The 26,018-nt window shown below is 38.1% G+C and overlaps 1 protein-coding gene across 1 annotated transcript; it reads right to left on the bottom strand.

Annotated features, from left to right (window-relative positions):
- Positions 1 to 13: 13 nt before the first annotated feature.
- Positions 14 to 26,018, bottom strand: LOC115928544 (KICSTOR complex protein SZT2-like). Its single transcript, XM_030995845.1, has 22 exons — positions 25,889 to 26,018; positions 24,853 to 25,183; positions 23,388 to 23,505; positions 18,734 to 19,039; positions 17,191 to 17,437; positions 15,325 to 15,400; positions 13,921 to 14,106; positions 13,163 to 13,364; positions 12,490 to 12,632; positions 11,841 to 12,206; positions 11,166 to 11,469; positions 10,610 to 10,888; positions 9,698 to 9,833; positions 9,078 to 9,171; positions 8,223 to 8,352; positions 7,315 to 7,470; positions 6,069 to 6,168; positions 5,077 to 5,189; positions 4,135 to 4,241; positions 2,071 to 2,191; positions 1,435 to 1,559; positions 14 to 379 (listed from the first exon to the last, which is right to left on the bottom strand). The coding sequence occupies exons 1-22, from the start codon at positions 25,936 to 25,938 to the stop codon at positions 47 to 49; spliced, it is 4,023 nt and encodes a 1,340-aa protein (XP_030851705.1). The 5' UTR covers positions 25,939 to 26,018; the 3' UTR covers positions 14 to 46.

Genomic DNA, 26,018 nt, shown 5'->3' with positions numbered 1-26,018 from the left:
AAACACACAACAGTTAGCAATGTTTGTGAACTAAAAGTGCTTTTTGTTAACGTCTAATAGTGGGAACCCTGCCTAACTTGCCTGTGCCTCCTTCAGCCTTGTGAGGTCTGTTGTATAGGAAGACATCCATCTCTGACGGTTCCAGGACAGCTACTGGTCCGGGTCCAGGTCCTGATCCTGCCCTGCCGGCCTTCCAGGAGTTACAGTCCTGGAAGTGGTGGTCCGGCTTGGAGTCGATGTACTTGGGAGGGTGGAGGAAGGGGTTCTGGAGGAGATTCTGGCGCAGGTAGTAGCGGACAGAGTAGAGGTATTGAACAGCCCACATGGGCACCGTGAACTGGAAGGACTCGGTCGGAGGCTTGCTCTTCGGTTGAATGAACTGCAGTTTAAAAGGAACCATTACAACGTTACTTATCACACATACAAGCACTATAAGGCCTAAAAAAAAAAAAGATATTGTATTGCCCTTTAGGTGTCAAAACATGGGTTGATTGTTTAGAAATCTTCTTTTTTTTTTTACTCCCTCTTTGGGCTGATGATTTTCAGTTTTGAATGGTTTAATACACATTTTTCTAAAAAAACACGGTAAAAAAAAAACTCTTTTAAAAAGCTTACCATAGATTTCAAGATTTTTAGGGCGGTCGCAAAGGCCTAATGGTTGTGGACTGAAAGGAGGATTTTGCATTGTTTTAAATTATTTCATTTACTTCATTGCTTGTATCAAGCCTTCGAAAATGAATGAAGTTAGTAGTCAACAGATTAACAAGTAGAGGTACTGAACGGGCCCAAACAGGGACTGTGAACGAGAAGGATTTGGTTGATGCCTTGCATCGGTTGGATGTACAGGGTGTACTGCAGAAGAAAAAGCAGTGGAAGAAAGAAAGAAACTAAAGTGTGTCTGGAAAAGACATCAGAGCCAGCAATACTCCATCAGTGTCTTCATAGGGAGTAATTTTTAGTGTTCTTCTCACGTTATTGGTTCTCTTAATTTTCTCTACCCCCCTTCTCTTTTTCTTTCTTTCTTTCATTTCTTCTTTATTTCCTTTGATCCTACATGTAGACCTCCACCTCCCGACTGCTTCTGAACGGAAGATGAACTCAAATGACAGAATACGGGGCTGGATTCTGATACAAATGTAGACAATCAGTACGCATAAACAATTCTTGTGAGGAAAGAATAAAATCTATAATCTATAACCCAATCCAATCCAATCCAACCCAGGGGTTTATAAAGTGCCAATATCTAGTTGCCTAATCAGAGGTGCTGATGAGACTGAAAAACTACCGAAATTTGTCTGTTCATGATTCTAACTGGGAAAGCCGAAAAAGCAGTGACTAATTGTAAGCAATCTGGAATAGGTATTGATGAATACAATCAATGAATATGAAAGAAAGTAAACAACACTGCATTGTAAGACCGAACTACGAACATACCTGTACATCATTAGGAGTGAGTTTACAGAGTGGGTTCCTAGCCAGCATATCGGCGATCACATCTAGAGTAGCCGACTCTAACTTCTTGTTGAGTAGATCCACTAGATCATGCTGAATCTCGGGGCCTGAAGTGACAGGGTACATGCAGATAATCATTGATAATTAAAGGGGGTGTAGCCAGCATGGCAAATACTGGTTAACGCCATCTACGACTTCTTTTGGACAACTGCACGTAAATGAATGGACTTGATTATAATATTAATAATAATAATAATACATAAGATTTATAAGGCGCCAAATCCACTTGACAGTCAAATGCTCAAGGCGCAGCTTGTGCAAAAGATGAAATACATGATAAATATATACAAGAGTGTATTAGGAAAGGTACATTGTACAGACATGAAAGGTAATGGTAATGAATTATAAGTGAAATTAAACAGATATTTCTTAAGATTGTTTTCTAACACTTCAGCAGAACTGCTATGTTTAATCCATTGAGGTAGAGTATTCCATAATGAAGGCCCAGCTCCCCCCACTTTCTTTTAACCCTAAGAGTAACAAGTAAGCCAGAGTTTTGAGAACGTAGCTGTATGATTCAACTGACTTTCATCTGTAAGATAAGGATGAGGACTGTACCTGCTTTCGTAACGCCATGCACTTGGATGCTGATGATGTGTTGAGCTCCCTGTATGGTGGATGCTTTAGAGGCTGCCGATGTAATAGACTGAACGTCAACTCCAGAATCACGGAGGGAGTCCTTGCAGGGAAAAAAATAATATTTATTTTTCGGGGGCTACTTTTCAACCTTGCCTGCATGAAAATAACATTGAACTCTATGCAAATTTAAGGGGGCTCTTTTCTGATTTTGGGGAGCTTTTTGGGGAATTTCGGGGGCTATTTTGCCCTGAGCCCCCACATATTTTTTTCGCTGATTCCTTGGTAGTAATGATAATAATGATTTTAAACATTTGTATTGTGGCATTTTCAAGTTTTTTATGTAAAAGTATTATCTATTCCAAAGCCTATAAAAACAACTACCCGGTACAGTAAAATCTGCCTTAGTGGCAACCTCTCTATAAAGGCCACCTGTCTATGGTGGTCATGTATGTGGTCTCCCTTGAGAAAGAAATGTGTGTTGTAGAACCTGTTTAGAAAGACCACTTGCCTACAGTGGCCACTTTTTCTGTTTCCCTTGAGTGGCCTTGATAAACAGGTTTGACTGTAATTGAATCTAAAACAAGGAACAATTTTCAACATGTATGCATTAGATACATGTACTAGTGTGTGTATGCTATTAAAAAACATGTAATAATGTGCGCAATGAACCAGAATTAGACAACCTTCCCAATTTGATTCAATGCCGAGACATCTAATCTACATTTGCCACTCTCCACCCAGGTTTTAAATGGGAACATGTTCGGATCAAGTTCCTCAAATCCTGGGAGCACTAAAATCTAGTGTGCCTGTGTCCATGACTGGTAATCTAAATAACGATCTTCGTGAGAGGCTGCATAGCCCTTTATGAAGACTAATAGAGGAAGAAGGGTGAAAGAAATTCAATAGCCCACATGTACATGTATCTAGGGCCAGGTTAATAGTGAAGCCTCAAGTGCATGTTAAAAGAATCCAATATTAATAGTACAGTGAAACCTGCATACAAAGACCGCTTAAGGGAAACAAGAAAAGCGGTCCTTAAAGGCAGGTGGTCTCTATCTACAGGTTCGTTCAGTACAGGTTGCAAAGAGAAACCATATTCAAGGACAATGAAAAATGTGGTCTTTATAGACAGGTGGTCTTCATGTACAGGGTCTTTTAGTACAGGTTTTAATTACAAACCATATTCAAGGGAAATAAAAAGTGTTGCCTTTACAGACAGGTGGTCTTTCCATACAGGTTGTTGCAAAAGCAGGTTTAGCTGTAATATCATTCTGCCAAATACAGTTCCTTTTTTTAATTTGTTTTATTAGCAGATGTTTCTGCATTTATTGATAAATCAAATATAAAACATTCAAATAACAATAATAAAGGGTGAAGTATATAATACAATTGATTTACATAAAGAGTGACAACTTAAATACACACAAATATAAATGCATAATTGAAAGCTTGAAAGTATGGAGGTAAGTAAAAATAATCAAGATAAATGCAGAGGCCAACTATAATAAACAAGAATGCTTGAGCCGATAGCAGCCGGGAAGGTGGGGGGGGGGGGGGGGGGGGGGGTACATGGCGCTGTTATAGGAGTATGTAGGGTAATAGAGTGTTACATATAAAGATTTTGTTCAGAAAGTATCTGAATAAAAAGTCGAAAGAAATTAAAGAAAGAAAAAAAAATCAAACATACGTACTTGTACATGTTAGAATTAATAAAATAAATATGTGTATTCTCTCTTAAAGGCATCGTTTGAAAATGTTAAATCTGAGATGCATGGAGATGCATGTATGTGTTATCAGTGTCTGTTATATGGTATAATATTGAAGCCCTAAAAAAAAATGTGCTTCAAAATGATCATGAAGTGCCTCAAAAAAGAAAATATCTTTGAGTGACCGGTTTTGTTTCAGAATCTGAGGCAATGTTACTGAATCACTTTAATGTTTACTCTATCCTACAAACCCTATACAACATATACTTATATACACAACCATAATTCACACATTCAATTGTTCATGAACACAAGAAAACAATGACTGATATCTTACCATAGATGGAGCACCTGTTGATGTTGTTGCCATAGAAACCGCATCCTCCTCTAGGTTGATAGGACCGCCGATGGTATTCAGAGACTGGTTGGAGGTTGCTCTCGAGACTAAAGATGGGGAGAGAAATGGGTCAAATATAGATATCATGTCAAACTCAAAATAATGAAAGATAAGATAATTAGTAGCAGTTCCTAGTGCATGGTAATAGAACAACAGAAACACCACAGAGGGTTTGTATGCAGTTCTGATTCATCTAGGAAACAATGAATATTCACCACATATTAACCAAATCTTGGGGGGGGGGGGGGTGGGGACGTTAGCCCTTCGTCATTAATAAACAGCTTGTATATTTCTTAGAACTCTCCTCCATCTTTAGAGAAACGCAAGATAAAATTGTGGCAAAACATCAGATGTCAACTCAAGTGAAATTCCCTTCTATCTCTTCATGAGGCTTTTCAGTTCTCATGAGTTTCAAATTTCATGCTGAATTAATAACAGAAGTGACTAATAAGAATGACAAATAGAAGCAATAATGTTCACTTCATTGCAATTTCTCTAGATGTCCTTCACAAGTGGATCAGTTACCAACATGTTTCTCAAAAGATAAGATGGAAAAGAGTTGTAAGAAATGTACTAGCTGTTTGTTAATAAAGGGCTAATGTTTTGTGCCTAATAGTTGATCAATATGTGGTCAATATTCATTGTTTAAAGGCCATCTGTACTAGTTTGGCCAGAAGGGATTAGACCACACAGCGAGGTCACTGACAGGTGGCTATCTCATTAACTCAGCTCTCAATTAACATAAGAAAAAGAGGATCGTGGGGAACCAACAGGCACCGATTAGGGAATTTTTCTATATAGAGTAGCTTCAAGTAGTACAGTGGGGCTTTAATAGATGAATCATAACTTCGAGAAACCCTCATTATTATTATTTCTACCAACCTGACTGAGAGGCAGGCAGTGAGTTGGGTTGGGAAGACGTGTGGTTAGACTCGGCGATAGAACACAGTCGAGATGTGTGCTGGTGACCACTCACCACGGTAGACTCGTATAACCTGGAAGATTATCAAATGAAAAACCAGTGTTAGATTAAGGATTATAATTTCATGCTACAGCACAGATCTTTAGGACCTTTTAACATTAACTGTAAATTCTACCACACATCCATGTGTAATTGTTGTAATCTGGGGGGCCCTGTTTTTAAAACAAAACTAGATGGAACTTTGACTGCGCGCAGTCGAAAATGATGCCTCCGGCATAGAGCAATTTTAGAAACCAAAACAGAAGAAATTTTTCAAATTCAAGTTCGATAGTAATCCATCAACAGGTTCTCAGAATATCGAGATTACAAGCTATTTCTCATATATACATGTATGTATGACCCTTTGATATTTGACCTCATGACCCCAAAATCTACTCAGTTCATTGGCTCTGCAAGATATGTACATACATGTACATGTCTTGAGTTTGATGGTAATCCATCCATCAGTTCTAATGATAATGCGATCACAAGCTACTTTTGCATACATAATGAGCCCCATGACCTTTGACCTTGACCTCATGACCCAAAAATCTAATCAGTTCATTGCCTCAGTAAGATACATACATGTCCTGAGTTTCATGGTAATCTGTCCATCTGTTCTAATGATAATGTGATCACAAGCTGTTTTTGCATACATAATGAGCCCTGTGACCTTTGACTTTTGACCTCATGACCCCAAAATCTAATCAATTCATCAGCTCCTCATGAACAAAGTTTGGCAGGAATCCATCAATAGGTTCTTCAGATAACGCGATCACGAGAACGGGACGGACGGACGGACAACCCGAAAACATAATGCCTCCAGATACATCGTAACGGAGGCATGAAAACATTTCAAATCTTAACAGCACAGGTTTGTCAAAATTACAACTGCTTCAATATGTTTGGTTACCTGAGATAGAAGACCTCCCCTGAACTCTCTCGATAGACAAACAAGTTCTTACGGTCGTGGACAGCAAAGGCAGCCAGGGCTGTCTTGAGTGCCTGTAAACCTAACATATAAAAAAGAAACTTTCTCTCAGTACATAAATGTAAAAAAAAAAATTTGTGTTCAAATTAATGGAAATTCAATGCAATGATCCTACATTTAGCCTGAATTTTAGATTTCCCCCCTCATACAAACGAACAAATAATAATAATAATAATAATAGGCATTTCTATAGCGCTGTCTATCTAGAAATTCTATTTTTATTTATTATTTATTATTACCTGGGCTTTAGCCTAGCTGCTATTAAAGCGTTCTAGCATTTCAAGGAATTAATTTCTACCAGGTACCCATTTACCTCACCTGGGCCAAAGAAAAACTTTGGTATCTGAATATAATTTGCACTGTGGAAGCATTACAATCATTCTTAATATTGACAGTATGTTGACAATGCAAAACAATTTTTCGCAAAACTGGCGTTTTTTCTTGAATTTATTCGTTTTCAAATAACAATAGTCTGTTTTTATAAGCTCCATACATGGATGATGTCTCCAAACGCATAACATATCATTACCCCAGTCACTGATCCTGGCTTGCCAGAATACATTGTATGTTCATTCTCCACTCCCTGGGGAGCATTCCAGCCAGGCGTCATTTTTACAGACGCTGACAATGCTGAGCAAACTACAATGACTTTCACATCCTAACAGGTACCCATATGACACCTGGGCGGAGAGAAGTAATGTAATCAAAATGCCTTGATTTAGGACCTAAATACCATGCCAGTGATCGAACCCATCACCAGGTTTTATCACAAATATATACCTATAATGAAATACAGCTGTTTTCCTGATTTGAAAAGTAAAATGGGACCCATCACTCCTGTAGGAATTGCTTTTCTTATTAGGTTACATAAGGCCTGTCCTCATCAGCTCGAGTTTGCCAAATAAATCCGCTATTTTCAGACTCGAGATACTATCCTTCTTCACCAGACTGATTCGCTCATCACAAACTAGCTCGGACGAGCGCACATTTGCCCGCTATTTGGAAAATAGCGGGATATTTTGGAAACAAGAACAAGATTTCTTGGGATATTTTCTCGTCCAAATATCCAGCTAATTGTAACTAATTTGTGATCGGAATAGTTAAAATAGCGGGTTATTTTGCAAACTCGAGCTGATGAGGGCAGGCCTATAGATGTGGGTGATCTTACCCCTAGATGGTACGTTAGGTCTATGGGAGGGTTTGAGTCTTGAATGTACAGGGAGATCCTGACTCAAGACGAGGTCACATGCAAAGTGGCCTTGGTTGAACCATAGCTGCGCTGCCAGGTAGTCCCCCTTGCCTCCTTGACGATTGTCATCTTCATCTGAAATGAATGCAATCACATTTTGATTGAACTCAATGACGTATACATGATTGTTAACTGTCTTTGTTTTAAATCTCTTGGCATCATTTCATCATTAGCATTACCACCATAAACACATCCAATATAAAATAATTTTCATTTTCATTACCACTATCAACATTGTCATCTATATCATCATCATTAGCACTATCACAACCACCATATTCAGAATCATCATGACCATCATCAGTAGCATCATTGTAATCATCGCCATCATCACTGTCATGGCCATCATCACCCATCACCATCAACATCTTATCATTACCACCACCGCTACCATCAGACTCTTTATCAACTTAACCATCATCATGGTAAGCATAATCATTACCAGCATCAAATATCATTATCCCCATCATCAACATCATCAATATAATCATCTTCATTGTCGTCATCATCATCACCACCATCATCGTCATCATCAATCATCATCAATCATTATCATCATCATCTATCATTATCATCATCATCATCATCATCAAAAGTCAGGATTTAACATTCCCCCTTTTGAGTAAGAAAATTGGGAAAAACTAGGGAAAATAGGGGTAAAATCAGGAAAATAGGGGTAAAATCAGGAAAATCTGGAAACCTAAACCGATTTAAATCAGGTAATTATCAGGTCTGGCAAAAGCAAAATCATTTTCTCCTCCATCGATATTACCATCATCAGTTTCTCAGAACCATCTCCATAATCAACATTTTCATCCTTTCTTTACCTTCGTCTGAAGAATTTCTTCTGGCTGACGGAGGCTCGCTGTCTTCCTGCTTCCAGATGTCTTCATCGCTCTCGGCAACCAACAGAGTACTACACGTCTTATTGTTATCAAGCTCCTGAAGGAGTAACCTCTGTAATAAGGGAATTAAAAATAAATAAAAAATCCCATACTTTATTTATTTAAAATAACAAGAGAAAGCATGTGAAAAGGAGCATTCAAGCCTAGGCTACTGCCTGAATACACACGATAGTAGAAGACGGAAAAGTTATATATACATATAATTATTCATGTACAGAAAAACCCCAGGATAAACCTACAATGGACAAATAAATACCTCAGATTATTACAGTATAAATCAGTAAACATCAAAACTGACACAAACATCTGTGATTAACTTTCACAGTTATTCACAAGTATACACCTACTTTTACAAGAGAGCAGATCTAAGGTACTGATGTCCAGTACATGTACATGTGTATGTAAACAAATTGTTGAAGATTTTATACCATAAATTGACATAACTTTTGTCTTCTTCATTTCATATTGGGTCTAACCTAAGCCCTGGTAGAGCTATTACCTTAATAAAATGATGAGGTAACCTAAAATCTGTGATGTGGTCAGTAACATACCCAATAGAATAGCTTGGATTTTCTCTATTGTAATGGGATATTTATCTTCAAAAAGTTGTAATCAATTTTAACTATTCCTTTTTTTTTTGGGGGGGGGGGGAGGGGGTTAGATATGCATAATTCAAAAGGAAATCAGAAACTATGGTAAGGAAACATATTGGATGCCAGGGAAAAAAGACAGATATTGTATCAAATCATTCTGCAGAAAGGTTGCACAATGTAATACCTGGTTGACTAGACGACAGGTGTTCCTGATGGCCTCTGAAACCTGCAGATAGATATCCTTCTGTTCTATCAGCTTCCCGCTCTCATTCCTCTCTCTAAAAAAAAAAGAATAACAAAATCTCCAAATAATGATACTCCTGTCTGACTAACACTCTTAAAATGTCTTTTCTTACCCAATACTTGGTTTTGTTGGCTGTCATTTAATCAGATTTGCAAGGACAGTAGCTAATACATGTACATGTAGGTCTTAGAAGTAAGATTTCATGAAATAGAAAAAAAACAAATTGTCTATGGCCACTCTTGCTACGGGTACGATGTCACTACAATTAGTAGCCAATCAAGCCTTTGGTACTCTTAGGGCTAATAATATTTGTGCTGTGCAAGGGATTCAAACCCACAATCCTTGTAAATACAATGTTTTTAGTGTTTAATGCACTTAATGAAAGGTAGACTGGTTGAATGCTTTTAGATGTAAGTTTTAATATGCAGCATTCTCAAGAACCATAAATTGGGTCAAATCAGGTTTCACATACTTATAAAATTACCAATCAATAACAAATAGTAATTACGGATCTTCACGAGGTTGCCTAATATGCAACTCACAAAGATTTGAGACATTACCTTGTGTGGAAGAAGAGATTGACTTTGTCCCGACAGAGCTTGAGAATGAGCCAGAATCCTGGCATGGAATGGTTGAAGACGTCTACAAACAAGTGAGATTCCTCATGGTCTATGTCACTTGAACTGGCATCATAACCTAAGAGAATGGGAAAGGACAGAATAAGGTTTTAATGATGATGATGATGATGATGATGGTGATGGTGGTGATGGTGATGATGATGATGATGGTGATGATGGTGATGATGATGATGATGATGGTGATGATGGTGATGATGATGATGATGGTGATGATGGTGATTATGATGATGATGATGGTGGTGGGATGGTGATGATGATGGTGATGAGGATGATGGTAATGTTGGTGATGGTGATGATGGTGATGATGGTGATGGTGATGATGGTGATGATGATGATGATGGTGATGATGATGATGATGATGGTGGTGATGATGATAGTGATGATGATGATGGTGGTGATGATGATGATGATGATGACAATGATGATGATGATGATGATGACAATGATGACCATGATGATGATGATGAGAACGAGAGCAATAATAATAATAGCGGGTTCTTGTATAGCGCTTATGTCTGGCCAAATCATAGACTTGCTTTATAGCAGTGAGATAAAATTAATGTTAGGATAAAAATAATCACTGATCTCTGATTGTTCTACAAGTAAAGACATTACCTTTCTATTTTATATAGCATACTGAACCACCTTGAAAATGTCTCATGAGTAAAAAGTCACTGATACTTTCTTTCAAAAGAAAGATAATGAACATCAGAGGAAGAATTAGTTCATCAATGTATTTAAGAAATTAAGTCTTGATATTCTGTTTCCCACTTGAGTACATTTGTAACATTGTGTTATTTTGTTAATAAATTCTAATTCAATTCATTTCAATACCTTCTTCATCGTTGTCCCCAGCGCTGCCGCTATGACTCACATAGCTCTGGAAGAGACTTGAGGGTCCACTGGACACGCCCCCGCTCCCCTGTCTGCTATGGGTAGGGCGCTTACTGTGCCCCGCCCCTGACCCCACCCTAGCCCTGGGAGGAGAGCTGGGGGCGGAGGAGGTGTGGGGCGGGGAGGAGGGGTTCGGGAGGTGTGTCACCGGAGATGAGGGGTCCTCCGGGCCTGAAGCTGTGGCAGTCGAGGCAGAATCTAGCTGGTGCTCGGGAGTAGCTGTTCATATTAAAAGAAAAAGAAAATTGTTGTCTAAAGACTGCAGTACAAATAAAAAGTGGGGGCATGACTGTTAATTGTACACTAATAAAACATACTCCTTAAGAATGGATTTTGATAATTTCCAAATTACTTTCACTGCACATAAAGCCTGTGTGCGATGATTGCTCTGTGGTTCCCTTAAGTGCTCATTTTGGTAATTCAAGGAAATTCTTCCTACCAGGTACCCATTTACTTCACCTGGGTGGAGAGTGGCATTTGCAGATTAATGTCTCACCTGGTAATGTACAGGTAGGGGTATCCAATTCAATCTCAGTCTCTCCGATGACGGAATCATCGTCCCCTATCCTCGTCAGCACCTCGAAGCTGGTACTCGCCCTCCGTAGGGTGCTCTCTCCTTCAGACCCCTCCCCGCTGTACACCCCCGCCTCCTCCTCTTCCTCGCTATTGATGCCTTCCCTGTCGTTACCATGGTAACGCTGGAAGCCCACGTTATCGGTTTCATCCATGCCCAGCTGGATGGAGGCTTCACTGATGAGCAGGTTGGTGGCATCTTCTTGTAAAGTCTCTTCTGAAAGGACCTGAAAATGGAATAACAGAAATTGTGATTATCATTTCAGAATTATTAAAGGTCATGTACAGTGGTAGGCCCGCAAAAGTTTTTGTCATTTTTCTTGGATTCTAGTTGATAGGTAGGAAGATACTAAAAATATTACACTAAGCACTGTGAAGTTTTTTCCTCCTAAAGTGAAATATTAAACGAATGAGAGTTGGAAAAAAATGTAGATACCACCATGGGAAGTAAATTCTAACAACGGCAACCTGCACTACACGTGAGTAAACCTATGAGGCCTGTGTTTATACGCTAACGTCTACACACATGCCCTCTGTCTCTGAGCGAAGCGGTGAGATTTATGTGCGGGGAGCCATCGGGGGTCTTTGACATAATCACCTGTATAGAGCTGCCGCTGCTTCTTGAGACGTTGTCCTCAGCGTGTCTAGCTCTGACCTCTGACTCCTCTTCTTCTTCCTCTTCCTTGGACTCTTTCTCCATCCCTCCCTCATCCCCTCTCTCTTCCTCAGCAGCCTCTCCATCTCGTTGCTTAGCAACATCCTCGACCGTTGCACCGGTTGCGTTCGCCTCCTCTTCCTTCTCAGCCTTGGTGTGGATTTCGGTGTCGTCCTCGATGATTGTCGTGCCTTCCAGCGTCGCTTCGTCCTCCACGTCTTCGATCTCCTGTGTGACATCGACACCCACTTCGATGTCGGCTAGGGTGCCCGATTTTGAGCCTTCATCCGCGTTTTGGGGAGCTTTGACCTTAAAATTAAAAGGAGAAATATTACAATTCATTACTGGTAATGAAAGAAAAATACTAAAAGTTCATGTTTCTTTGCAAAAGAAAACATTGGCAATAGGTAAGTGATTACTTTATCCATGTAGCCCTGCATGAACAATAGGTCATAAAAGTGTCTACAAAGTCAGTAGCACAACGTGAGGCCTATATAAATGACTAATACATGTACAATCACTAGCCTCTCAACTACTATGGCTTCATTACAAAATTCTGTCAATAAAGACAAGAACGCTCTAGTCTGTGTACCTGAGGGTCATCACTAGCCTCTACCGTGGGCAATCCTTCACCTTTGACCTCTCCCTGACCCTCTTTACTACCGGTCCTCTTGACCGCATGCTTCTCAGGGGATGGCGGGGTGTAGATGATGGTGGTCATTGGTATGATCAGACCTGCATGGAAAAATTAGGAATACATTCATTTTGTTCACTTTTTACACAAAAGTTTTCCCAAAAAAGAGAGGCATCTAAGATGCATAACAAGGGCCAATAAGTAGGAATCATTCCTCCAAAAAAGGAATGGTTGGCAGCTGTGCAGTAGGACAAGAAGCAGTAAAGACACAAAGCTCACAAAACAACACATCATCAAATTATATCTTTTCAAAAGAAGATCATGTCTTCAAATAAGATCGCTAAAAAGAGTATAATTTGTCACATGACATACACATATTTCTCTGTAACTGACGGTTTAAAAGATGAAGGAGTGAATAATGATTTGAGAGGTAAGTTAATCCTAGCTCAATGTAAGACAGGCAATTTCTTACCTCTCTACTATCTATTCCCAAGTCAAAGTTAAGTATTTATTGAATGTAGTACAAATTTTCAAGTATAACCAAATCAATTCAACTACATAACAAACTTGCAACTCCCTTGGATCTACATTATCTTTTCCTAATCAATTCAATAAACTATCCAGATCTTACCTTGGTCATCCTTGATGGACCCATCCCCCTTTCCCGTCTGGTCCTGGCCTTGCTGCTGAAGCTGGTTGTTATAGGACTCCAGGGCTGTCTTCAGGGCCTGGCCTTTCCTAAGGGTCTCTGCATGAAGCTGGTCCAGGGCCAGGTACCAGTAGTCTTGGACCTTGCAGAACTGATGCCTGGGGATACTCAGCCTCTCAAACTCCTGTATCATAAGGGACATAAACGTGAGAAAGATTTGCGAAAGACAATGCAATGTATGTCTTTACTCTATTTTGACATATCAAACATTTACTTGTTGTGTGAATCTACACAGACTGGACCAATTGAAAAAAAACTATCAGCTTGATTACTGTCCCTACTGTAACTTTGACTGAACTCAACCATGACCTTGAACCAACCTTCCTCAAAGGTCATTTATGCAATATTTAACTGCACCTTCATATCCTTCAGGTCTTCACAAAGGGTACATGATGAATATATTTGGTGTGCTACATTCTTGCTTGAGTAAATCCTTACCAGGTACTTAATATTTGTTATTTCCTTATACAGCGTAGCCAATGTACTGTTTTTAAGGAATGGATGTCTTGAATAAAAAATCTAGTGGTGAATCTTTGCTGTAATCTTTTCAAAATAATATTTTTACAACAGTATACAAAAAGTTCAAAACTAAGAGAAGAAGGAGACTAGAAGGCTAAAAAGAAGTCAATATTATCCTCTGTCATTCCAACTTTCATGAAACACACACAAAAAAAACTTACACTGGTGAACTTTGCCAGGCTGTGCTCTGGTCCAAACACAAATTGGAGGGCCAGCTCCTCCGCTTTGCAGTTGGGCTTGTCCCGAGAGTCTTCGACGTGCTGTGCAACCATCTCAAGGGTTGCCACGGTTACACGCTTGATGTGCAACATGGCCGACACAATCTCGTCCCTCAACAGCCACTTCACCTGTGAGTAGAAGAGAGACTTGTGAGAAAAGATCGACCATCTTGCTACAGAGTTATTTTTTAGGTGAAGTCAAATTCAGCCTTTCCATGCATGTACCAATCCCTCGTTGCTGCTCATGTAGCAATTAATCCTACCATCAATAGGGTATGGCTGTTCTTGACATGCATCTTTAGAGTTCCCCATCTTAGACCATGACCCTTCCTCTTCATGAACTGGTTTACATTTTGAATTATATGGCATTGCATACAGTTAAGTTAATAACTAAATTATATATACCCCTTGTAAATTTGATCTTTTTTAAATGTTTTTCGCTGCTCAAAAATGAAAGGTGGTCTGGGTGAATCAGGGCATTTGTTTAATACTGTTAGATGTAGACTTTATTATGTCACATTCTCAAAAAACATAAATCGGGACAAAATTGATTTTCACTCACTTAAGAAAATAACAAAACATGTTAAGGGGTATGAATAATTTAGTTGCTAACTGTACATGTAAGTGTGCTGTGTAGAAGTGAGAGTGGATGACAATTTTAGTATTGAAATGAAAAAATATCATCAAAAGATAAGGCAAGGCTCATAATGAAGGCAGCCTCAAATGGAGTTCAATTGGATATGTTTACCCCATATTATGACCATATTATGTTCAGGTGTCTGGATCGAGATGTGATCAGTTTATTGTCATGCCAATTAACCAGATTAAATTAGATTTCACAGTATACTGACAGGACTACTTTGTAAGTAATCATAATTGTAATATTTTGATTCATTATATTTCTTGTGATAATCATCCATATATAATTATTTTCCTAAAAGAAATGTTAACTAGGTTCAAAAAGTGATTACTTATTAATATGCAAGTGTATGAATATAACAATTCGAAAAATGGTGAGAACATCGTTAACTAGTTAAATTTTATAGCTGAATAATTACAACACATAATATTTTCAATTATTTGATACTGGTTGTTCAGTTAATTAGAATCAGTAATTAATATGAAGATTGCTTACTGTATTGATTTCTTATATTCTTGTATGTACATGTAATTTTATAACTGAATTGTACGAGTCTCCAGACTTTTTATTCAGGATGTCTTTATTTACAATAAACCAGAATTGAATAGAAAAGAGATCATTCCTTCTTCCTCACGTTATCCATTGGCGAAATGACTCAAAGTGCATAACTTTTCAGCAATCAACCACTGAATATACATGTACTTCACCTCTTTTTCTGTTTCATCAATGGCCTTCCTTTGGCCAACAGGTATCATGTCATTGTTCATCATGTCACTGTTTAGCCTGCAAGAGAAAAAATATCAATTTATTCTTTCCACAATTGGACAAAAATGACAAGAACATAAATAAACAACCAATAAACATAGAAATGTAATAAAGGTATGAAGAAATTGAACAAAAATGAAAGGTATGGTACAAATATTAGAACAGAGAGAAATAACAAAAAAAGTGTTCCTCTTTTGATTTTGGTATGTGACATGCAAAATATTGTATATTTTAAAATAGATGTTTAAAGGTGAAATTCAAAGAAAATCACAAGTATGTCAATTAATGTATCACTAGAAACTAATAAGCTAACAGATGGCCATCGTACAAGTTTCAGGTCAACTACATATCGGGTGATTTATAAAAATACATATACAACCACCTCCATAGCAGCTGGGATATACGAGAGATTCGCCAGAAAAATAACAATGTTTTAATGACGTCACTATATGGACCAATACTGCCCAAGCAGGCGACATCCCACAAAGAATGAACATAATTGCAAAGCTATTATTTGTCAAATTATAATGAGTTTAGTGTATATAAATGTAATGGCATATCAAACCATTCAAAAGGGGATATGACCTGTTTCTGATAACTAAAATCTTTTGCTTGTAAATACACAGGATAGGGGTTAATTAACAATCAAAGAAACCAGACTTTCAAATTGAAACCCCCCCCCCCCCCCCCCCCGGAATGATATTAAGGACGGCATTTGTTCCCTCTTGAAACGCCGAACATACCGCAGTGTGTGCAGCTGAATATACAATGGCGTCTTATTTTGTTTACAAGGGACAGATTCCTTTATTTATGTATCGCTGCATTTGTCATCCAAATAAAACCATGCGTGGGGTTTAGAGTGAAGCAATAGATTATACATTTAGCCTGACGGTATTGAAGTAAGAGAGAGAACTAAAGAGAAGATGAAACACAGGCACTGAAAATGTGTGAGATGTCATGGGACATTGTCTGCTTGTGCAAATCATGTCCATACTGTGATCTCACACATTTCAGCAGCGTTTGGAGAGCTCTTCAGGTGCTTTGCCGGGGCTGTATTTCAGCGTTTTGTAGTTTATAATAATCATTACTTCGAATGTTTCCAAGCATTGAATTTTGATAACCTTGTCGAATCAAAGTTTCAATTTTGCAATAATGAAAATAAAGTTAGTTTTTAAAATCAATGAATATCTACTTTAAAGGGATCTATATAATTTCAGTCTTTACAAATGAAATTAAAATATCATTATGAAGTTGAACAAACAATCTATACGGAACAAGAAAGGTTAATTTTATTTCTTTTGATAGATGGACGCACATTCAATTTATTAAAAAACCAGTACTATTTTATCTTGCTTTTTATTGTGTACCTTTGTTTTTCAAATGTATGTATCCATCATATTGTACATTTGCTTATATCGTTTTATGCTTTGAGAAAAAATGAATAAACAGGGAGGTGTTTCACAAAGATTCTAAGTCAAACTTAACTTTAGGTTGGACTTAAAAATTATGGAGAGCCATTTGTAGCCTTAAAATAATATATATTCAAATGCAAAAATTCAAGTATTTTAGACTTTTCATAAATTCCACATCAAGAACATAAAATATTGCATAATAATAGAAAGTATGAATGATTTGAATCAACATTTTTTGCCTTTTGAAATAACTCTTACAAAATATTTTCACAGATGCTAACGGCTTTCCATAATTGTTGAGTCCAACTTAGAGATACAGTAAGTTCAACGTAGGATCTTTGTGAAACACCCCCCTGTATATCTATACACGTAGTTTCTGGGGACGGTTTCACTCACTCTCCTGCATCCGAAGTGGAGAGCGTATTGGCCCTGAGGAGCCGATGGTCAGGGTGTGGCGACGCCGGAGGGGAGTGCTCCGTGAACGAGACTCCTCGGTACGTGTCCTCGTCGTCCATGTCCCCGATAGCCGGTTGATCGTCCAGGTCGGAGGGCAGCGACAGGCACATGAGGTCAAGGGTCACGGAGAGGTCATTGAGGTTGATCTCCTCGGCGGGTTGGGATTCAAGGCAGCTGATAAGGTTACCTACATGTATAGATCAAGAACAGTTTTATTGCAGTAGTTGTCGTAACCTTGTATCTTTAAAAATTAGCAGGTACTTGATGCTAAACGTATCAATGTTCTGAAATTTTTTAAATTTTGACCATATTTAATATTTCATTTTTGCCAAGGTAAATCCTCATTGAAATATACGTGAGACGCAATGAAACTTTGCCAAATTAATCTGTCCATGAGCACAATTGATGTACATACATGTACTATCAACAATGTACAATGTTCAGTATTGATATGACAACTTAGTGAGTCTTGAACTGAAGGTACTGGTATGCAGTCTTCGGGTCATCTCTGCATAATAACGTGTATATATATATATATATATATATACATATACATATACATGTATGATAAGGTGAACTTAGGATAAATCTGTTTCAGAGGTACATGTAGAGTGAATGCATGGTACATCCTTTAAAAAGTAATTTCTGATGAAAGGGTTAAAAAAACACTTTTGGATTCAAGCTAACAGATACACATAGGACTCCTAGTTTGTATGCACTCCCTTCAGAAAATCCTACAATCAACATACAGTCAAACCTGCTTTAGTGACCACCTGTCTACAACAAGCACATTTGTTGTCTCCCTTGAAATAATTTCTCTTTGAAACATGTACTAAAGGAACCTGTCTACAAAGACCACTTTTTGTGTTTCCCTTGGGCGGACGCTGTAGACATGTTTGACTGTGTATGCATAACATCTGTAAATCAACAGCATTTTGGGGCAAAAGGTGTCCAAAGATGGACACCGAAATTATGCTTCTGTGCAGTGTCCAACAATTTTCTCTCTCAAAAAAAAAATGGCCACACCGACGGACTCACCTAAACAAGTTGGTATGGTCCACATTAGTCTTGAGCTTGACGAAGCATACCAATATGAAGAAGAGGGGTAATTTTCTCTCTCAAAAAAATAATGGAATCACCTAAACAAGTTGGTATGGTCCTGACATTGCAGTGGCCCACATAAGTCTTGAGCTTGATGGAGCTTACCAATATGACAAAGAGGTGTGACAAAAATTAATGGCCACATGGACTCACCAAAACAAGTTGGTATGGTCCTGACTTTGCGGTGGCCCACATAAGTCTTGAGCTTGATGGAGCTTACCAATATGACAAAGAGGTGTGACAAAAATTAATGGCCACATGGACTCACCAAAACAAGTTGGTATGGTCCTGACTTTGCGGTGGCCCACATTAGTCTTGAGCTCGACAGAGCATACATATAAGACAAAGAGGGGTGACAAAAATTAATGGCACATGGACTCACCTAAACAAGTTGGTATGGTCCTGACGTTGCGGTGGCCCACATTAGACTTGAGCTTGACGGAGCATACCAATATGACAAAGAGGGGTGACAGCTCCTCCTCCTCGCTGCCCATTACCGATTCCTCCGAGCTGCCCCTCCGACTGTTGGCATCGGGCACGGGATCGTAGCTCCTCTCCTTCTGGTACACATAGCTGATGGAGTTGATGAGGCTGTTGCTGTCAAGGCGATCACGGTCATGGTCCATCTCGTCCCCGTAGTCGTCCAAGTTGTCGTCGTCTTCGGTCCCGTCTGCCAACGAGTTGACCTCTGCAATGCCAAAGGCGAGATGAAAAGTAAATAACAGTAGAATACATAATAATCATTTAAATTACAGTCAAACCTGCTGTAGTGACCACCTGTCTACAAAGACCACATTACTTTGTTATCCTTGAAAATGATTTCTCATTGAAACATGAACTAAAGTAACTTATCTACAAAGACCACTTTTTGTGTTTCCCTTGGGCGGTCGCTATAGACAGGTTTGACTGTACTTACATTCTGTTAACAGTCTAATCTTGCAAGGCTTCACCGGAGTGACCGGACCCCTCATTTAAAGTGAATACACATTTAACTTGTATCTTCCTGGTTTTACTCTTCTAAAAATGTAAGAAATGAATCATACATGTACGAGTACATCCTCTATCTTATCATTTTAACAGATGACAATCCACAAAAAAATTGTAGATATTTAAGGATAAACAGTGGCAAATAATACACTGAATGTATGGGGGTGGATAGCCAAAACAACAACATGATCATTAACAGTTAGATTTAGATTTAGATTAACCCCTCCCCCCCCCCCCCAAAAAAAAAAAAAATAAATAAAAATAAATAAATAAATAAATAAATAAATAAAAAATAAGTAACATAAAAAAGGAAAAAAAAGAAAAAAGAAATAGATAAATAAATAAATAAAATAAAATGATAATACTAATAAACGCTTTCTGCATTTTTAAGCTCTTTCCATTTGGGCAAATCCTTATGAAGGCCTATGAAAGGAGAGTAACAGTGTTCCTACACACAAATGATAGGATATATATATGATTGAGACTAATGTGTCTCACTGATTAACATTGAAAGCAAGGTAAAAGTGAATCAGCAGTAAGAAAACATGACACAATTGATCAAGCGTTTCAATGTCTATAAGATTAAATATTCAATGAGGAAATAGAATTTGAAGAAAACAAAAGGGAAAATACAAATTTGGCATTCCTCAACACTGCATGCTTCATGCACAACTTAGAAATCATAAAGAAACATACTATCAGTTACATGGATATGAGTGTTAGTTACAAACACTTGGATAAAAATCTTTTGACTATAATCATATTCCATATGAGGTCAATATTTTTCCACATACTCCATGGGTAAAATTCACAGATACAATAATTCAGTTAATAGTATTCCGTTCTGTGTACATGTTCACTGACATATTTAAGTACAACTCAGGGATAAACTAATTGATGTCCACCATCTTCTCTCCTCTTTTTGTTATCTTCTTTTTTTTCTTGAAAGATGAAATGTTGCTAATTTTAACTCATGTTGATGTTAGGAGTAAGTTTTAATATATTCATTCTTAATATATTCATGATGTAATGAATTCACACTTTAATATTCTATGATGCATGCCTGTGTGTTGTGATGAGTAGATGAGTAGTAGTATAATAGGAATATTCATGAGGAATGCAGAAAATCAAGTTTCAAACCTGAGGGTAGTATACCACATCTGAAATTGCTTACATTATTGCTTTCATTTTATTTTTAAATCTCATTTTTTTTAATGACATCAGATTCACAATCACTGCACATTGTATCTAATACATGTACAATGTACCAGACAGTACATTTTGTAATGCATGTGTAATTTGGTTATAAAGAAAATGTTTCAATCAAATCTCATCTGTTTCGCAGGAAGCAGAGCGTGTGCACTATCATGCTGCAGATACATTGTAGCAATTGAATCCAATGACTGGGGTAATAATAATTTCAATGTAAAATGCTTAGAAATGTAGTATTAAGTGCTATACAAATATGACTATTTTATTATCATCCTATTACATCTGGGGACCAACCTTTAACAAAACAGTATTTTTCAAATAAGGGTGTATCAGAGTGGTTTAGTAGGCAAAGGCACAGTGCTGGCCACTAGTTTAACTTGCTCACATGTGTACTTTGGTACCAACTCACAGGTTTGAGTAAATATAATGAAACAAGCCACAAAAAAATGTATGTTGGATATCTGATATGTAAATGACATGTACAGTGCATAAGGGCTGGCAATCAATACAGGGTTGCAGGCATGTGATTTTGGGATTAAAACAGTCAAATTTACTCTTTCGAGGAGTAGAAACAGTTTCGTTGTTAGGTTTAGTTGGTTTCGACACCTGCTGAGCTACAAGACATTAGGATTATAAGAAAGAATAAAGAAAACAACAGATAACATATCAGAAAGAAGAAATGGTGTCATACATTTCAGAGTAAAAAAGAAAAGTGATTGTATTTTTGAAAGCACAAAGCCAACTTTGTATTCTTGAAAAACTTTAATGTACACCAAATATTCAAGCATAAAATAATTCAAAGTTTTGCCCTTTCTATTATCTGTTATCACTATAAACAATTTTTATTTCTTTGATTAGATTAATGTGATGAATACTGCACACAGTCCTTTAAAAAAAAAATTGTTTAAACCTTTGATACTGAAACAAATTTCTTTTGACATAGTAAACCTAAAGGAAAAGTTAGTAGATTAATCCTACAATCTTACAGATCACCTTGTATGAACACCATGTTCAAGACGTTCCGCAATAATGTTTGTGCGCATCTTAGCTGTCCAGTCTAGTCTGATCTTGTATTTACTATGCACAATACTAGACACTCCGGGCGTTGTACAGGTTGAATACAATTTGAATTCTAATTTTAATTTCTAATTTTAATTTTAGCTGGCCCTGCACAGGTAAGAAAGGCACATAAATTACTGCGGAACATCCTAACAATAATAAATAAAAAAATGAAATAAAACTGAAACAGCAAAAGAGCAACTCGTATCTGAGAGCACTTCTGTATTCCTATGAAAACCTTAAAACCTGAAGGCAAGTTCGGATATGACACAGCAAACCCGTGGCATCGTAAGTAAAATACGCTTCACGTTTCTGTATCTTAAACACAGCGCTCAGTAAATAAGCCCAAGTCCTTTGTTGAGGGCAGTTGGCATTCAATCTCACAATTTATTAATTACATAAATGACCAAATATAGACATTTTCCCAAAGCAAGCAAACAACCCAACGGAAGGACCCTATAAAACCATCCATCCAGAAATGCAGATAATCTGTTGAATATAATCACCTTCCATCTACATGTGTACAAAAAAAAAAACGCAGCAGCTATCTTGCGGCGGTTTACCACGCTGTATCTGAACAAGCCCATACATATCAAAATCACATTCAACTCAATCTGAACAATTTCTCAGAGCAGAAACACAAAAGCAGAGGTGCCAACCTCCAGAACAGAAAATCAGTAATCACAAGGCTCAAAATCAGTAATTTAGGGTATAAATCAGTAATTTTCTATGTGGCGCTATGAATCTTAAAAAAACTGCACGCCTACACTGTGCGGACGCGTGTTCGAATGATTATCTGAAATTTTTGGCGATTGTACTCACACAAAGTTGATAAATATTGATTTCAGGTCATCAAATGGGGGGGGGGGGGGGGCGGGATTTGTAATCCCTAACTTTAGACAGCATTCCGTACTGCCGTAATGATCGTTAATTTTCGTACCAATTACGTGAAATCCGTACTAGTTGGCAGCTTTGCAAAAGCCCGTCTCTGTCCTCTCTCTTTTGAAGAACATGCTCCCAGTCACAACCCAAATTACAATAGATGCAGCCCAAGGAAGATAAAATTAATCACCAAATATGGACATTTTCCCCAAGCAAAGAATTAAACCAACTGAATGACAGAACCCCCTGAAACCCTCCACTAAATGCAGACACACCTGTTGAATATAATCACCTTCTATTGATCTGCTTTTATAACTATCATGCCATTATTAAGCACCAACCCATCTATATACATGTATATATCCATCCATCTACATGTACATGAAATTAACTCTCCATCTATCTATTCCATTCGACTATTTATCTACATCCGTCTCTCTTTCTCCCTATGTATGTATCTATCTAAGAGCATCTTCCACATCCCTATCCCTGATCTTTACCAGTCAACGAAAGCAGCAGTCAATGACTTGCCACTAGGGTTGGCTGAAGAAAAGACTTCTGGTGTACGAGATCCATAGGACTTGGCTTCAAACCTTTACAATGAATTGTTTATATACACCCTATCTGTCTCTATCATATCTATTGATCTATATCAGTCTAACTATCTATCTCTTTGTCTATCTCAGTCCCTGAAAGCACATGTTAAAGCCCCACTGTACTACTTGCTCCCTCTATATAGAAAACAATGCCTAATCAGTGACCATTGGTCCCCCATGATCGTCTTTTTATAATGTTAATTGAGAGCTAAGTTGATGAGATAGCCACCTGTCAGTGACCACCCTGGGTGGTATAATCCCTCCTAGCCAAACTAGTATAGACGGCCTTTAAAGACTTACCACTGGGGTTCTCTGATGAAAAGACTTCTGGTGTCTGAGATCCAGAGAATCGAGGACTCGGCTTCAAACCTTCCGACTCAATGTCATCACTCCCACGGTACACTCCTTCCGCAAACACCTACGTAAGGTAAGCCGAATATTACATGGATTTGGTTTGGTTATTTTATTAGCTTTGAGATTCAGGCACACTTATCCATTTGGTAGCCAATTTCAAGATTGGTTCTTAAATGCCTATTAGACGTCAGGGTTAGGGTAGCAATCTGGTTTTATATCAGTTTTAGGATTATTGTCACCAAAGACTGAAGAGTCTCAACGTCATTAACACGTTAACTAATGAATTCTCTTAGTCAAATAGGCAACAGCCAGTTTCAATTAAATGCCTCACATGACAGCTACTTTCTGGCAGCCAATCACAGCTGCTTACTTTTTTCCCGTTTATATTGTTTGATTGCTTTCTATTCTTTTTGTGATTAACTCAGATGAGAGAAAGACGAAAAGTTTGAGTAGTAATAATCATGATAATAATAGCTGGATTCATACAGCACCTTTTCTAAAGGAAACAAGGCTTAGAACAAATTAAGGATTGTAGAGGTATGTTGAAGATGTTTTTTGGAAAAAGTCCAGCAGTATGTCAGTATTCCTTGCTATTATTCCCACTGGCTTTATACTCTGTTCCCGTGGGCATGAGGTTTAACCCTATTTAGCCCGGGCTATTTTGAAACTGCATAGCCCAGGGGGGGGCTTCTCAGGCCCCCCCCTGTGATCTCGGCCGTGAAACGCCCGATCGCCGCGAAAATTTGCATACATGTCAAGTGAAGTGTATAGAATACTATGGTAATTTCAATTTTTTTGAAAAATTCACTCATTTGCATATTTATGGTAATTTATGCAAATAAGGTCATTAAATTCACATTTTTGCCCATAAATCAGTCATTATTCATATTTAAGCATTCTTTCTCACTACATATATTTGTTAGACCATTTGGAATAATAATACAACACAAAAATTTGAAAAACCAGGGTTATTCCTTATGTTATCTATTGTTTTGATAATTTCTTATGTATTTCTTTGTTTTTTTAACTTATGTATTTTATTGTTTTTGTTGTTTTATTTCATTTCCAACTATAATTCAACTATTTTGACCCCAAAATAAACACCTAAAATCTAAACAAGACCAAATAACCAATGTTTTACCTCTTTATTTGAAAAATGAGATTTCCATATGTTTTGTACACAAATCACAAAAATGAGCGATTTTCGGGCTGACATGCGAAGACAAAAGGACACGTGACTTTGTAATGGTAGGTCCGATTTTCGAAAAATTTCTTTCAAAAGTTGCGCAAGACTCGAAAGAAAAAAGTCACAAAATTTCAGTGCAAGATTTTCTTGCGTTAAAAAATTATCGCGAAAAATGTCGAGGGGGGGGCTTCTCAAGCCCCCCCCCGGGCTAAATAGGGTTAACACGATGTAGTTCCTTTCAGTTACCTGATCATCATCTTCATCATCTCCATGCTCGTTCCCACCATCATCATCCCCTATCCCTTCTCCCTCCTTCTCCTCATCCTTCTCCTCCTCCTCTTCCTCCTCTCCTCCCAGACGGTAGAACCAGATGTCACGGTTGGATGGAACCGGTTTGAAGTGGTTCCCCATGACCTGGGTGAAGCGCTCCCTGACCATGGCATGGAGGCCCTTGCTGACCTCACACTGCCGGTTGGGTGAGGAGGTCAGGAGCTCAAGAGGGACCATGACGCCGGGAGGTTTCTTGCGGCCGGCGATGCTGGACTTGATCTCTTGGCTGATGAAAGAAGAGACAGAAATCAAGCAAATAAGACTATACATGTAAATCAATTCTTCCAAATTTGAAAAGGTTAATAAAAAGAGGAACTACACATATCCTTGAATAAAATTGATAATTAAAATCCAATCCCCTGAAAAATTTCTTCAGACATGAGATGTGTTGATAAGCGGGGGAGAAACAATTCTCTAAAAAATCATGCTGAACACTATAAAAATGTCACACATGCAGTGGTCTCACCTATGGCTAGCAAAGAAAGCAACACACTGCACCAAAGGTAAATTCTCCTTAACAGGGGGAATAGATTTTTCAACACTAGGCTCTTCAACTGCAAAAAAAAATGCTTTAGTTAATCCCAAATTCCTCACCCCTTGGAGAATGGTAGGCTAATTCAATCAATACCTACCAGATCTATTGAGGAACATTTTACTAAGAACACTGGTCACTTGGATAAAATGCAAGCTCTGCCGAAAGCCAAAAGAGCATTAACATCCTGGTAACTCTAAAACAGACAAAATCTTGTGAAAGAGTTTTATCAGGATGGTCGTCATAATGGTGTGAAAGTTCTTGCATGACATCCAAAAGGGAAATAGGCGGCTTACTTCAGTCTACGGAAGATGTCTGAACTCTAGAAATCAAAACTGTTACAGGTAATTTTTCCTTTTGGATGTGATGCAGGAACTTTCAAACCAGACAAAATCTTACTTTGGAGTTTTCTCCGGAGCAGGTTTCTCAGCCGTGTCCTCCTCATCCATGTCGGCAAACTTGATTCTCTTCTGGAGCTTATCAGCGACCTGTTGCTCGGCATCAACCTAGGTACAGAGACCAGAGAAAG

Source organism: Strongylocentrotus purpuratus, unplaced genomic scaffold, assembly GCF_000002235.5.
Source record: "Strongylocentrotus purpuratus isolate Spur 01 unplaced genomic scaffold, Spur_5.0 spur5_scaffold_3, whole genome shotgun sequence".
Taxonomy (NCBI): domain Eukaryota; kingdom Metazoa; phylum Echinodermata; class Echinoidea; order Camarodonta; family Strongylocentrotidae; genus Strongylocentrotus; species Strongylocentrotus purpuratus.
The sequence above is the reverse complement of the archived record's forward strand: the minus strand, read 5'-3'. Positions and strand labels throughout refer to the sequence as shown.

What these genes read in the sequence shown, in the direction of transcription:
- LOC115928544 (XM_030995845.1), bottom strand. Translation starts at nt 25,938, where the DNA reads ATGGATGAGGAGGACACGGCTGAGAAACCTGCTCCGGAGAAAACTCCA. An exon ending in GCTCCGGAGAAAACTCCAAA is followed by an intron (nt 25,184 to 25,888) that starts GTAAGATTTTGT and finishes TTCTTTCATCAG; the next exon opens with CCAAGAGATCAAGTCCAGCA. An exon ending in CCTGTCGTCTAGTCAACCAG is followed by an intron (nt 8,353 to 9,077) that starts GTATTACATTGT and finishes CCCTTATTACAG; the next exon opens with AGGTTACTCCTTCAGGAGCT.